This window comes from Chinchilla lanigera, unplaced genomic scaffold (genome assembly GCF_000276665.1).
Source record: "Chinchilla lanigera isolate Chin_1 unplaced genomic scaffold, ChiLan1.0 scaffold00013, whole genome shotgun sequence".
In the NCBI taxonomy this organism is placed as follows: domain Eukaryota; kingdom Metazoa; phylum Chordata; class Mammalia; order Rodentia; family Chinchillidae; genus Chinchilla; species Chinchilla lanigera.
In genome coordinates, this window is record NW_004955414.1 from 1393557 (window position 1) to 1408112 (window position 14556).

At 47.8% G+C, this 14556-nt stretch overlaps 1 protein-coding gene across 1 annotated transcript; it reads right to left on the reverse strand.

Annotated features, from left to right (window-relative positions):
* Nucleotides 1-1152: 1152 nt before the first annotated feature.
* On the reverse strand, nt 1153-13434 carry Mtnr1b (melatonin receptor 1B). The gene is made up of 2 exons (XM_005380432.2): nt 13249-13434; nt 1153-2247 (listed from the first exon to the last, which is right to left on the reverse strand). Exons 1-2 carry the CDS (start codon nt 13418-13420, stop codon nt 1367-1369), a joined length of 1053 nt encoding a protein of 350 aa, XP_005380489.1. The 5' UTR covers nt 13421-13434; the 3' UTR covers nt 1153-1366.
* Nucleotides 13435-14556: the final 1122 nt, after the last annotated feature.

A 14556-nucleotide genomic window follows, 5' to 3' on the forward strand; every position in this document is an offset into this window, starting at 1 on the left:
AATGTATATAAAGCATTTATCATGGTAGAAATAAAACACCCAAATAATTTTTGTTGATCTCATTTTATCAACAGACTGATCTCCAGAGGTCAAGAAACATGTTTTTGTTTTCTCCTACTGGGTTAAGGCCATAAAGAGCACTTAGTAGTTCAATTGAAGAAAAACTTCTAATTCTGCTGGTGCTAACTGAAGACCTGGTATTTCCACACATATGAAGTCTATAAATACATAATCATAAGAAAAGAATTGGGATGGAGCTGCCCTTCTCCCATTTCTACATCCCCCACCTTCATTCCCTCCCACTCTTTCCTGTCTTCATATATGATTTATTTTCTTCTTCAGGAGTATCTTTTAGTTTATATGGCTAGAAAAACACAAGCTAGTGAGTAATGAGTACTAGCTGTGTGTCGGGCACTGTTCTCTCACAGTCCAAATAATCCTTGGGGGTAAACACTGCCATGACTTTTACTTTATGATGAGTAAACTGAGGGTCAAAAGAGGTTAGATGACTTGTCTCCCAAGTCATAAAACTTGAACATGATGAAACCAGGAAAGAGTCAGGCTGACTTTGTGCTGATGAGTCTGAGAGAGAGAGAGGGAGAGGGGGAGGGGAAGGGAGAGTGGAAGGGAGAGGGAGGGAGAGGGAGAGAGAGAGAGGGACAAGGAGAGGGAGAGGGAGAGGGGGAGGGAAAGGGGGAAGGAGAAGGAGAGGTAGACGGGGAGGTAGAAGGAGAGGGAGAGGGAGAGGGGGAGGGAAAGGGGGAAGGAGAAGGAGAGGTAGACGGGGAGGTAGAAGGAGAGGGAGAGGGGAGGGGAGGGGGGGAAGGAGAGGGGAGAGAGAGGGAGAGGGAGAGAGCACATGTGCTCTACTGTGTGTGTGTGTGTGTGTGTGTGTGTGTGTGTGCCCTCAGTGTGAGAAAGCATGGAGTGCTTGCCTTGTACACCTCCTCTCCCAGCGACCCTGCAGGGAGCCACCCACCTTGTAGCACTGCATGCCATACTCCTTCCCCCAGCTAACAGGAAGAGGTGTTCTTACTGTCCCTCAGGAGAAGGAGAGAAAGCAGGAAGGAGGTCCAGGCAGGAGGATGAGTGCAGATCATGGAAGGCATTGAACAGTTTGGCCTCAGGACTGTTCTTTTCCTTCCTTGGCGTTGTATGTGCCAAGCCTCCAACACCTCACAGTTGATGCTTCTCAGAGTGCCTGTCAGGTCCAGTGCCTGATGGGCCCCTTGTGCACAACACCAGGTTCCCCAGGTTGTGGGCTGTGGATGTGGACCGGATGAGTGGAACAGCAGGCTGCCGGATCTCACCCTTGCAGCCGAGTCACTCCCAATTGTTCATGGGGCTTTTAGCCAGCTAATGTGCCTCAGACCAGGTTGGAGTCCCTCTGCCTGGATGGGGTCAGGGCATTAACCACAGGCAGGGCTTGACTCTGCAGCCCCTCTGTATGGCTGCCCTTGGAAGCCTCCTGAAAGCATCTCTGTGGCGTCCAGAGCGAGGAGAGGATTCTCTTGTACTCCCTGCGGAAGTTCTGGTTCAGGAGCCCATAGATAATAGCATTAAGGCAGCTATTGAAATAAGCAAGGAAGTAGCTAGTGACAAAGAGCCCCTCTGGGATCTGGGGAGCCATTTGTTCTGGGTTTATGGCCACGACAAGGCCGATGCAGTTGAGGGGGGCCCAGCAGATGGCGAAGATCACGAACACCACAAACATAGTTAGAAAGCTCCGCACATCGCTGGGCCGGATGCACAGCTTGTTCTCTGACTTGGCCTTCCTGCGGGCTTGAAGTACCAGCACCCAGATTCGCAAGTAACAGAAGATCACTACAGCAATGGGGAGGAGGAAGTGGATGACCACCACAGCCATCGTGTACTGGGCGCTGGCGGTCTGGATGAAGGTGCAGGAGTAGATGCGAGGGTCGTATTCCAGAGATCCCACGAAGAAGTTGGGCACTAAGGCCACCAGGGTGAGGAGCCAGATGAGGCTGATGTAGACAGGGACGTGCCAGTGCCTACAGATCCGGTGATAGGCCACGCTGTGGCAGATGTAGCAGTAGCGGTTAATGGCGATAGCAGTGATGTTGAAGACAGAGCCGATGACACTCAAACCCATCACAAAGGCGCTGGCTTTGCAGTGTGCTTCCCCCAGGGCCCAGCCATCATAGAAGATCGCCAGGAGGGTCAGTGGGTAGGGGTAGAAGGCCACTACCAGATCAGCCAATGCCAGGCTCACCAAGAACAAATTACCTGAAGCAGGAAACAGAGCAAGAGTTAGCAGTGACCCTGTAATTCCCATTTCTGTAGAATGTCCTGTCCTTCAGTTACTCTCAGCACTAGAAGTGGGAAGCAAGTGGCATTTAGAGACAGTGCTGAGGACTCAGATCGCATCTCTGCTATGCACTGTGTGACTGAGGTGAGTTACTCAGGCTGTCAAACTCACCTTTGTTGTTTGCAAGGTGGGGATGGTACGTACCTGGCAGCAGAGCCATGAGACCTAAATAATGCACAGTGCTCAGGGGCACAGTGGATGCTCACAAGCGAGAAACATTCCACAATAGGCAGAGGTGCACTGTTTAAGCCTTTGCACTGTTTAAGCTCCAACAAGGACTGGAGGAAGAGAAGCTGAAAGTCAGGAGTGCGGATTCACCACTCCCCTCTTTAAATCCAGGTCTCCCTGCACATGTCTCCGATATTCTCCTCTTGAGTCTTCTTCTTGCTAATTAACATGCTACTTTCTAAGAGTCTTTAAGGAATTTTCTATATGAAGATTGCATTTTACAGCTGTAATAAAAGAAAGGACTTGAGAGTAGGAACCATGCGTTTGCAGAGTTCCCTGTGTACCCTGTCCAGAGCCCACACTCCCAGCCAGAGGGCCACACTGACAGTGTGGAATGGTGCGCTCTCTGTCCCGGGGCATGTGCAGGCACTGTGGGAGCGTCCGCTCTCAGCATTTAGGCTCCTCCTGCTTTGCTTGCGCAGTCACAGGCTTCCTGAACTTCCTCTCCTCTGAGTACTGATTTCTTTAGCATCATCAAACTCTGCCAACCAGAGCCTCAGAAAACCGCATACACAACCATTGAAGCTTTAGGCATGTCCTGCGCCACAGCCCTGGGGAAGAGACAGAGCTCCCTCCAAAAGAACAGGCCCTGTTTCAAGTTTTGATTTCTGAAATCAATACTTGCTCATGAATAAAGCATTTAAAATCTGGAAGTTTCTAAACATGAAGCTCAGGGCATGAACAGAGCCATCCCTAATGGCATGTGTTTCTTTCACTGTGCTTTGTATTTTTTGAGTGTCTACCATATGCTCAGAAGATAACAGATTCCTTCTATCAGAGGTCTCAACCATGCAGTTTGCACTGGGTATGATCTTTTAAATCTGATTCCTTGCCACACAGTGACATGCAAACTGTTGGCCTTGAATACAGATGGCAGGTGGAATGGTTTCACAGGAGGAACTTACAAGTTGCCAAGAAAGGGGATGCTCCACTGTTGTTCTGAGTCTGTCCTCAGTCTTCAGAGCTTGACCTGGCTACCTCAGGGCTCCAGAGTATCAGGCAGATGGAAAGGGTTCCAAAGGTACAACAGTCAGAGAAGTAAGCTATGGTCTGGAATTCAAGTGTTATGGGGAAAAGGAGGCTCAGAGCCATACTGCTGTGAGTTCATCCAGGTCAGAACTTCAAGTGAAGCAGACTCCATGCCTGTGCTTATCACCCAACAAAAGTAGGGAAAGGGGTGTCCACAGCCTTCTCTTATCCCAATGTGCATTTTCACCCTATCACAGCTAAGAGTCCATGTATATGCTGCTCATGGGGCTGCGAGGCTGGAAGACCCCAGGCAGCCTTCTTGAAGTGCCTATTATGGTCTCAGAGGTCCCGGGTCTATGTTACTCAGCATCAGTGGAGAAGAAGTCTGTTAGCATCTTGGAAGTTCTCAGAACAGAACTACTTTTTTTTTTTTTTTTTTTTGTCTTTTTGAGTCAGGGTCTCGCTATGCAGTTCAGGCTGGCCTTGAGCTCACTTTGTACTCCAGGCTGGCCTCGAACTCACAATGATTCTCCTGCCTCAGCCTCCCAAGTGCCGGGATTACAGGCGTGCGCCACCATGCCTGGCTACTCTTGCATCCAAAGCTAGAATATGGTCTGAGGCAGACAGGATGCAGCTGAACAGAGAGGAAGTCATAAGGGCAGGTGTAGCAGTTTTGAGAGAAGAAGCCTCCCTGCTTTGAAGACACTCTGCTGCAGGTTGCTTGATGAGCAGAATCCCATGAGGCCGGACTGCTGGATTCCTTCCCACTCTGCTCTTTGCAGGATCAATTTATTTCACAGATTCCTCCATCCTGGTTTTCTTTCTAGTTGTTACTTAAAGCTGACAGATGAGTATCTGAGGGTCTGCTTGGGATGTGGAGGCGTCTGGTGCCTTTCCACTTAACTCTCAGCCTTGCTGGCTACCACCACAGCAGTCTTGGGCTCATCTGATCCGAGTGCACTGGGTTCCCAGGGAGTAAAGGATTTCTTCCCTAGTTTTCCAGCTTCAGCTGGACCAAGAGCCTATGTCTTATCTCAGAATTTTAAGCGTCCTTTTAAAATCTGGAGGTAGTGCTGAAAGTTAGAGCAACTTGCAATGATCTCAGTCCTGCTATTCTGGCCACAGGAATCTGAGTGAGCTACTAAACTTCTTTCTCTGTGATCATTCCTCTACCTGTCCCAGTTCCCTCGAGCACACTCCACCTGTCAGTATTGTGAGGAAAATCTCTCCTTTCCAAGAGGGAGGTTGGTCTCCACAGGGTGGCTGGCCCCAGGGTGAGCCAGAAATAGGCTCTTGGTGCTTGCAAACACAAGGAAAGAAGTCTAGAGCAGCTGAGAGCTGGTGCCAGTGTGGCCAGCTGCTTCCCTGGGAAAGCCGAGTTACGAGCTGTAGTGTTAATGCGCTTCTGCCCTTAATAATGCCTCAGAGGCTGGAAAGCAGCTTGTAAATAGTGGGAGGAACATATTCAACTCCACATGGAAAGTGATTCAATTACTCTCCCCTGTCACACCGGCTGTTCCTAAAAGGCTGAAATCAACCAGCTCCTGCTGCAAGCTCATCTGCCCAGTCATGCTACTCTCTCCAGGCTGTCTTGGAAAGATTCCAAATTAGGTGAATACAATTCTTGTATTGTCTCCCATCTGTAAGAAGCCAGGTTCTATCTGGATGAGCATTAAGAGAAGATCCAGTTCTTTGTCCATTTCTCCCCCAGACAGGTATGGAATCAATCAACATGCGCACTGCACCACTCCCTATCCTATGCACAGGCTTCCAATGAGTATTCATACCACAAGTCACGGCATGACTCATTTCCATCTGCCTCCATCAGACAGGTGTGTGGTGGAAAGAGACCTCCACAGGGGATTTTGTTCACTGAGACGGAATCCCTTCCAGTATTCATACACAGAGCACATGCCTTCCGGCACACAACCACCACACCCCCATCCCTCTTCTCTCCTGTCTGGGAAATCTCTTTCTTTTTTTTTTTTTTGGTTTTTCTCCGGTACCAGGAACCGAACTCACGACCTTGCGCTTGCCAGGCAGGCGCTTTGCCGCTAAGCTAAATCCCCAGCCCCGGAAATCTCTTTCTTAAGAAGGACAGGTACAAGCTAGCCAGTGTCTATTCTTCACAAGACAGGAGAATTTTGAAAGGAAAGCTGCCTATATCCTATGCTTCTTTTCTCTGTGCCCACCCTCTGTGCTCAGAAGAGTTTGGTTGGATTTAAATTGCCCTTGGTCATTGAGCTAAAAGGCAATGTAGAAATAAATATTGGTTGAGTCATTTACTCCAGGGATACTGCTGCACATCTACTAGGAGGTGTCCTGGCTGGGTCAGAGGCTTAGGGGAACACAATGATCAAGACAGACATACTACCTCTCCTTACAAAGCTTCTGGTCTCATACAGGAGACAAAAATCAACTAGAAGTGCAATGAGGGGCACAGTAAGGAAGGCTCCAATGATTTATTGTTGCTAACAGGGTTAAACTTTTTCAGCTTTAGTCCTCTTCTATCTTTGTATTGATTTAAATTTGTAATACAGTCTTTAAGTGCCGGCCACACCTGGCGGGGCATCGTGGTGGATGAAAGACATGGTCTCTCCTGTTGAGACAGCAACATAGAGGGACAGCCCCCATTCAGTGCTGGAAGCTGGAAGGAAAGCTGGAGCCAGGCGGTGGAAACAGTGAGGAATTCCTAAGTCAGACTGAGGGTGTAGAAAGGGATGGAGCTCATCTGCCAGGACGGTTCCACAAGGAGATGGACAAAACCACCCACAGGACTGCCTCTATCCAGAATGGCTGTTCACCTCAAAAAGAACCTTGTATGATAAGGTTACAAGCAACAGTAATAATCTCTAAGTGAATAATGTAAGACATTCTAATTACGTTTTAGAGCTAGGCAATTTTTAAAAAATTGAACAGATAATGTATTAAAAACTTGATTTTTTTACAGATACTTAAATAATGCATTCAAAGTAAGCTTCTAATTAGATTCTCAAATTATTATAGGGTAGAAACTTTTTTATCTTAGTCACAATATTTATGAAAGCCCCATAGTGCTAGGATGAATCATACAATAGCTGAGCTGAAATCTTCCTTGCTTTAATTTCAAAAAAGAACTGCTCAGTAAATTAATAATATGTACAAAAATATGACAGGGGATATTTCAATCACTTAAAGGCAGACAATATATTTAGCACATAAGGAGCATTAAAAGAAAGAAGTATTAAAAAATAACCAAGATGCAAAAATGCAAAACATATTTCCATAACCATCAAAATAAGTCGCTTGGAAACTCTTATGGGAAGCATTTTATTATGATAAGTAAACCTAATCAGAGCAACATAAGTGGTATAGCCACTAGAGTTGACAAAGTTCAATTATATAAGTCGATTCAACTGTTTCTCACAAGAATCCTTTAAGGTTGATACCATGACTTCCATTTTACAGATGAAGAAGCAGACACTCTGATTATGTGAAGTGCTCATATTTACAACAGAGAAGGGCCAATAAGGAAGAAGAGAAGGAGGAAACCAAGAAAAGAAATGTCAAGAGGGTAAAAAGCATGTGGTAGGCTTTATTAGTCTTCTGTAAGTGAGAAAGAACAAAAAAGTGTCCACTGAATTTGGAAGTTAAGAAATCAGCAGTGACATTAAAAAGCACAAATTCTTCTGTGTGTGAGAGGATAAAGTTTTGCCCTAGAGGTTACTCTGTCCATTAGCTTTGCCTTCAAAGGAGAGAGATGGAGGCTACTTGGAAAGGAATATTCCCTTTAATAGGGTATTGTAGACTTTTCTTTTTCTCTTTTGCTCTCCTACATAGGAGTGATTTGTGTCTGATACATAACAGACACTTAATGACTACTGGGTTTTTTATTATTATTATTATTATTAGTTACATTGAAAGACTAAGAGGCTCAGAATAGGGTCCCTGTGAGGTAAGATGTGAGAGGTAGCATGGTGTGTCACTCAACAATTGGGATACATTCTAAAGAGTTTGCCCTTAGGATATCCCAGCTTTGTGAACATCATACGAGGTACTTCCATAAACACAGGTGCTGTGCTCTGCTCCATGCCTCAGCTACAGGGCAGTGGTGCGTGAGGATGGTGAAAGACAGAGGGTGCTACCCATGGACTGTAAATGCACTAAGAATTGCAGCTGTACTGCTAACATTCTAACATTATTTCTTAAGGAGCAAGTGTTTAAAGTTACAAGACCTAATGGCTATATTCAGTGTCTTCTGAGTTTTGAGTATTATGTCTAAATAAGAATCCAAGTTTTGGAAATACAGATAGTCAAAGATGAAAAGTCTTTGTACCTCCGGACACTGAGAGCTCCAAGGGGGGAATTAAAGAGGATTAAGAGCTTTCCTAATTATGAAGCTAAAGTCATAACAATGGGATTTTAAGAAATGTTTATTTTGCTTGGTGAAGGGATAATAAGGTATTCACAGCCAAAATGTGAAGTTGGAAAGCTCAGAAACATTAAGGAGGGAGTTCAAGGTAACTCAGCTTGATATTTGGCTGATAATCACTTCAGATCCACCTCATTCCATAGACAAAAGATGCCTGATACCAGCGACATGCCTGTGAGAGGGTGGTGGCACAATAAAGCCTGAATGGAGTGGAAGATAGGAACTGCAAGTCCAATAAGCATCTTCCTGCTGACCTTTGTATTTTATACATAGTAAGCACTTAATAATGTTAGCTACCGTTTGTTACTGCTTTCCTACTATTATTAGTTGATGGAAAGAACAAGGAAGAGCCTTATGAGCCCAAGAATAGGCTCCGTGTGAGATAAGCTGTGAGAAGTTGTCATGTACTTAACGATGAGGGGACACATTTGTCCAGTTCTATTGCACTTACGTGTGTCTCTCACTTTGGCATTGGGAAGAGAATCTGCATAGGAAAGCGGGCCACACACAGGCTTTGCACTAACCTAACTGGAGATGTATAGCACTGGCACAGGCAGAAAGTCTGCCAGGGATCTCACAGGCAGCGGTTGCTTCTTGAAGAGATCATACAAACTCAGCCCTCCTGGGTGCCTAGAGCAGGGACAGCTTTCCTGCAGTGGGTAGAGCAGACCCTGGGTGTTCAGCAAGCACATTCTCCACATTTTCCTGTGCAATCCCAGTGTCAACTACTTTATGTCCCCTGCCTCACAAATTATTGAAACACATTCCAGAAATGCCAAAGTGTCCACTCACTAACACCTCTCCGACAGCCTTTTCAGCCCAGATGAGCACGAGAATCCAGCATCAGACCGCAGCCCCCATCTGATACCTAGGAATGTAGGGTCTTTGTGCCCACAGAGCCAAAAAGCAATGCTGCTGGGCTCTCCACAAAGCTAGTGGAGAGGACGCCTGTCGTGACAGTAAGGACACTGTTCTCTCAGCTCTCACGTTGGGGACTGTCTGCATGGTGTCAGTGGTAGCTGGAAGCTACTACTTATAGGTAGTTTAAAGTGGTTCAGGACAGACCAGCAAGGGGACAAATTCCTTGAGAGGCGTCACTAGGGCTCAATTCAGAGAACTTGGTCCAGCTGGAACTTGGTGAAAACTCCGGCCATTAGGGAGTAGTCAGAGAGCAGGTACACCTTTGTGAAGAAGGTGCCAGGGTTAAGCTGTTAAGGACAAAAGTGAGGTGTACTCTGGGCTTTTTTGCTGAGAACTATAACTGAGGTCTGCCCACCTCTGAAAGCTGCATTCATCATTCCAGCCCTGTGGTTTCTTGGTATCTTGTCCATCCGTACTCCCCTTGTTTCTACAGAGGTGCTTTCAGTTCCTACTGCATCCCTGGCTCTGTGAGCAGCAGTGGAATAAAAGTCTCTGGTTTATTTAGTCCACTGGGGAGAAAGACAAAAAGCAACAGGAAGGTTGGGTGGGTGCTATCTTGGAGAAGGCGCAGGTTAACATGGAAGCCTAAAGAGGGAGACAATCACTACGTCATGCACAGTATCCATAAGGAAGCTCAGTGGAGTTGGGGGAGGGGTTCGAAGCCGGAGAAGACAGAAATGAGGCAGCAGAGTTTAGGGACCTTCGCAGATCATCAGAGAGCACAGAGTATGTGGGAAGTGGCCAAAGCCCCCTTTGGTAAAAGTGACAGAACAGAGATGAGTTCATAGTTAAGCAGTTTACAGGAGCTGTACTGTGGTGGGGACACTGTTCTGAAGGTGGAGGAGACAGGGGGCCTGAACAATGGTGACAGTCTCCAGAGGAGGGAGCAGGGAGAGCCATCTAGGCAGAACAGACAGGGTGTGCTCAAGAGAGGATGAGGGAGGAAGTCAGCGCCATAGCGTGAGAAATGCTGTAACCAAAAATGGTTCCCAGAGCTCCAGCACCTGGGAGATGAAGAGAGGAAGGAGTCCAGCATCAGTAAGTCAAGGGACAGGGAAGTCCCGAAGAAGGAGCAGTGCTTTGTGTCACACACAGCGTGGAAGAGGGAACAGAAGAAATATGGCGGAGTTAGAGACTGAAAGCACCACACTAAGACGTCATCCTGTGAAGGGAAGGAGAGAGGTAGCCATGGAACTATGGGGCGATGATAAAATCAAGGAAAGACGCTTTTTAGAAAAGGTTTTCTTTTAAAATATGAGGCTCTACAGAGCATATATGGGGGCAGGGTAAAGGGAAATCGATGGTGATGGAAACTAAAGAAGGGCAAGGAAACTGGTAAAGGAATATTTCTGAGAAGAGAAGAGATCAGAAACGTAAGGTAGAGACCACAGGTTAGAGTGGCATTTATAGGCATGAGAGAGAGTCCTTGCTGTGGCTTGTGTCTAGATGTCCCCCCAAAGCCTCATGTGCTCTTAGGTGGGGCTTTTCAGCTGTGGCTGCTTTTCCAGAGTATACGATACTGGGATTAAGTGTGTGATGCTGAGATCCAGGCTGTGTGATTACTGAATTAGTCCACTGATTGGTCTGGCATGGTTCTGGGTGTGGATAATGGGAAGGCCCTCGTGGGTGGGAGTGCTCCCACCCTAATGGTGTGTAGCCTGGATAGAACATAAGGGACAGAAGAAGGGCTGCTATTGTCCCTTACTGCTTGCTGCTTTTCTTGCCATGAATTTCTTTTTTTTTCCCTCTGTGATGCCTCTCTACCTTGCCATCCTGCCTTGGAGCCAATCTCTACAAACCATGAGCCAAAGTAAATCTTTCCTCCTTTAACTCTAAGTGTCAGATATTTTGTTTCAGTAATGAGAAAAGTAACTAAAACAGTCCTTAAATGCCCTCAGGAAAACCCCAAATGGAGCAAGTCCCCAGGAGCACACTCCCCAGGAGTGTGAGGTGCCAGCCCAGGGCCGTGAGACGGGCATGGTGCGGGAGTGCAGCACGCAGTGGAGCACATCTGGCCTTACCACCCGAGCAGGCTCAGTGCCCTGTGCCTACCTCCCATGCCGCTTCCTCCATGTCTGCCTTTTTCTGGTGTCATCGCTAAAACAACCAACTCAACAGAAGCAGCAAGTGAAGCTGCAGGAAAAATATCCTTGTTATGAATGACAAGAGTCTGCCCCACGAGAATCTGGGTTTGTAATAGTCATGTAAAGGGTAGGAGTGTCTCCTGAGAAGCATGCCATGAACTCAACTTGGGATATGTACCTCGCTGATTGGAAATGCACATTTTCTCAATGTCACAGTACTAATGTGTTAATAGTGATGCATTGAGGAGCCAGATTTAAATGCAGAAAGGGCTGAGATCAGTTTTTCTTGAAGTAGACACAAACACTTCCATAGATGTCTTAGTAGAGAGTGGAATGAGTGCTCACTGGTCAAAGTGCTGCAGGTTTTTAGACACCTTTGGCAATCTCACTCCACCAAGATCATTTCTTTTATGTCGGTATTACAATATTTTGTGATTGTTACCACAAAGCCAGCGGTCATAGAAAAGCTAGTTAAGGGCTGGGTGGTAACTCAGTGGTAGAGGAACTGCCTAGCCCATGAAAGGCCCTAAATTCCATTTCTAGTACCTCAGGAACAAGACACAATTTAAAAACATACTGCTTATCCTGAAGGGCTGCAGTGCTATCAGTGTGAGTGGAATAAACATCATTGAGATACAGTGCTAACTTTTTTTATCTGGGCTGGAGGTACAGTTCATACCATGGATGAGGCCCTGGGGTAAATCTCCTCCCTAGCACTAGGGGAAAAAAAAATCTGGTGCTCGGCTGTAGCAGTCACTTGAGTGAGAAGAATCGAATGGAGGGAGCGCCAGCAATGTAACACGGCCATTGCCCTCCACGGACCCCACATCAGAGAAGGTTCCGTGCGGGCTGCCAACAGCACAGGCGAGGCCGGCCCTCAGTGTGATGGAGGGTAGGGGTGCTCCTGTTCCTCGGGCAAGAGAGGCCCAAGTCACTTTCTTAACCACTTTTCTCATGGCAGGAAAGCAGTTACTGAGCAGGGAGCCAAGCTCGCCAGGCTTCCCCAGACACCCGCAAGGAGGAAAAGAAGGGGCCAGCGAAGGAACCCTGGAAAGCAGGGCTGCCTTTCTCCGGCCAGGCTGTGCGGGAAGTGCATATGTGCGGCTGCTGCAAAGAGACAAAATGATCGCAGATATCAAACGCTGCTTTCTAGCAACAGCCTGCCTTTTTGCTAATGTGTATTTTTCCCTAAGGGTCATAATAACACCTTTAAAAAGGTTTTCAGATACTATCAGCCACGGTGACTGAGATGCCTGAGTTAAAAAGCTATGTCTCCTTCATAATTCTAAATTTCCGTGTGACAGCTAAGCTCATGCTTTTATTTTTGGTTTGTTTTTAGATTGAAATCCTCAAGTTGCCTTAAAACTCCCCATAAAAAGAATCTCATATGTAATAATTTATGAAAAGCGGCTCTTCTAAGTGGTCTGGCACCTTGGAAGGCATTTTCAAGCTTTAAGCTGAGTTTCTGCTGCTGTCTTTGCATCCTAATTCACACTGGTCCAAGATGGGAAATTGCACAATTAGCAAACAGGTGGCTGAGCTCCTTCCCCGAGGCTGAAAGTGTCCGAAGCCACAGGGGCAGGGCCACTGTGCAGCTCCTCTCTCTCTCTGGTTTCCTTCCCTTGAACAGCTGAGCAGGGAAAATTGAATAGAGAATGGACTGAAAGGGAAAAGCATGTTCAGGACTGCAACATGATTTAATCGAACCACGGCCTTGATTTTCACAGCTAATCTCATGAAGTCCCTGTCTTCAGAGTCTCAAAGCAGTTTAGCTTTATCCAAGCAGAGCCAGTGACCCAGGTGGAACTGGGTCTGTACATGACTTGTAAATGAGTTTATAACACAAAGCCTGTCATAATATTTCCATTGATTCACGCATTCTCTCACCAAGTAATGTCTAAGTACCTACTACCGGCAGACGGTAGGGAGGGAGGTGTCAAAGCCATGAGACTTCTGTGCCCAAATGGGGCACCACTGAGCAGGCACAGACTGGTGCGCCCCAGCTCAGTAGCAAGGTAGGTTCCCACAAGGAGGGCGCCCTGAGAAAAGAAAAGTGCACAGGGAAACCCCCGCCCAGTTTACGCTGGCACGGCTGTGCCTCCCTCCTCCTGGGCAGCTGTCAGAGGCGGGCGCCAGAACCGCCCGGGTCAAGGCTCACGCAACTTCTGCTTGCAGAATTAAAGTTAGGGGCTGGGTGAGAGCGGGAAGGGACGGGCGCGGGGAACTGAGGAGAAGGCAGCGACCACCTGGCCAGGGCCAGGGCGGACTGCGGGGCAGAGCAGTCACCTGCGTTCACCTGCGCTCACCTGCGTTCCGGAGCCTGCGGTTCGTGAGCACCGAGAGGACGACCAGGAGGTTGCCCACCACGTCCACGGCGGTGGTGACGACGAGCACGGCGGCCAGCGAGGGAGCCACCCAGGGCGGCCGGGGGCGCGCGGAGGAGCCCTCGCAGCAGTTGAAGGAGCTGTTTTCGGGCATCGCGGCGCCGGGCGCCGGGCACCGGTCACCGCGCTGCGGGGCGGCTGCGGGCGCTCAGGGCTGAGCCGCGCTGCGTCCGGGGAGGGAGCGCTGTGAGCGGGGAGCTGCTGGAGATGACCCAGCGCGCACGGGGCGGAGACACACCGACCAGAGTGGGACGGGGAGCAGACGTGAGGAGTGCGTCCCTAAGCGGCGCTCTGGGGAACAGCCGGACCACACAGCGAGCTCTGCTGCCCAGAGCTCAGCGCGAACGTGGCTGTCCCTGCTCAGGCTGCCTAGAGTGCCTGGCTTCCTTCCCTGAGGGCAAGGCCATTCCCAAGACCCCCTGATTTCCTCCGCAGCTGCAGGAAGCTGTGCCCAGGCAGGGATGCCTGGGCTTTCCTCTGGTGGTGGAGATCAGTGTCAGAAGGGCACATCTGAGGCCCCGTGACAGCGGGCTCCTGTGTGAAGACAGACTCCAAACTCTAGTTAGTTGCAGAAAAGAAAATCGTGTCCATTTATTGCACACTCGTGTGGTTGGGGAGCCTGACGAGTCTGCAGAAAGCCAGTGGTCCAGTAAATTCACCATGTATTTAAACAGAATGCTTAATAATACTAAGTAGATGTGTGGTTAACACAGGGCTGTGGTATGATGTGAGGCTTCTGGGCGGAGAACTAAGAAAGGAGTGAGGTGTGAACACAGGAAGTAAGGAGCTCGGTGTCTTCATTCACAGTGTCCCAGCGCCTGCTCAGGGAGTCATAATAACAACTCTGGGAGGCAAATTTTATGCTAAGCGCTGTCCTCATCACTTTTTATACCCAATAGAACTACGGAAATCAAAGTGATTGGTAATCTTGAATTTGTCCAGGAGGTGAAACAAATGAAACTCTTACACTGTATTTATGAGAAAGCACAATGGTACAGCCACTTAGAAGAGCGATCTGTTCGTTCTTTATGAAGTTAAAATACCTACTGCAAGCGTATGCCTATCAAATACCTATTACAAGGATATAAAAAATGAAATGAAAATGCATCTCCAGAAAAATACTTGTACAAGAATGCCTAGAGCAACCTTATTTATAATAGCACAACCTGGAAACAACCCAAATCTCCAAGAACAAAAATATAGATAAGCATATGGTGAATCAGTGCAATG

What these genes read in the sequence shown, in the direction of transcription:
- Mtnr1b (XM_005380432.2), bottom strand. Translation starts at nt 13,420, where the DNA reads ATGCCCGAAAACAGCTCCTTCAACTGCTGCGAGGGCTCCTCCGCGCGC. An exon ending in CCGCAGGCTCCGGAACGCAG is followed by an intron (nt 2,248 to 13,248) that starts GTGAGCGCAGGT and finishes TTCCTGCTTCAG; the next exon opens with GTAATTTGTTCTTGGTGAGC.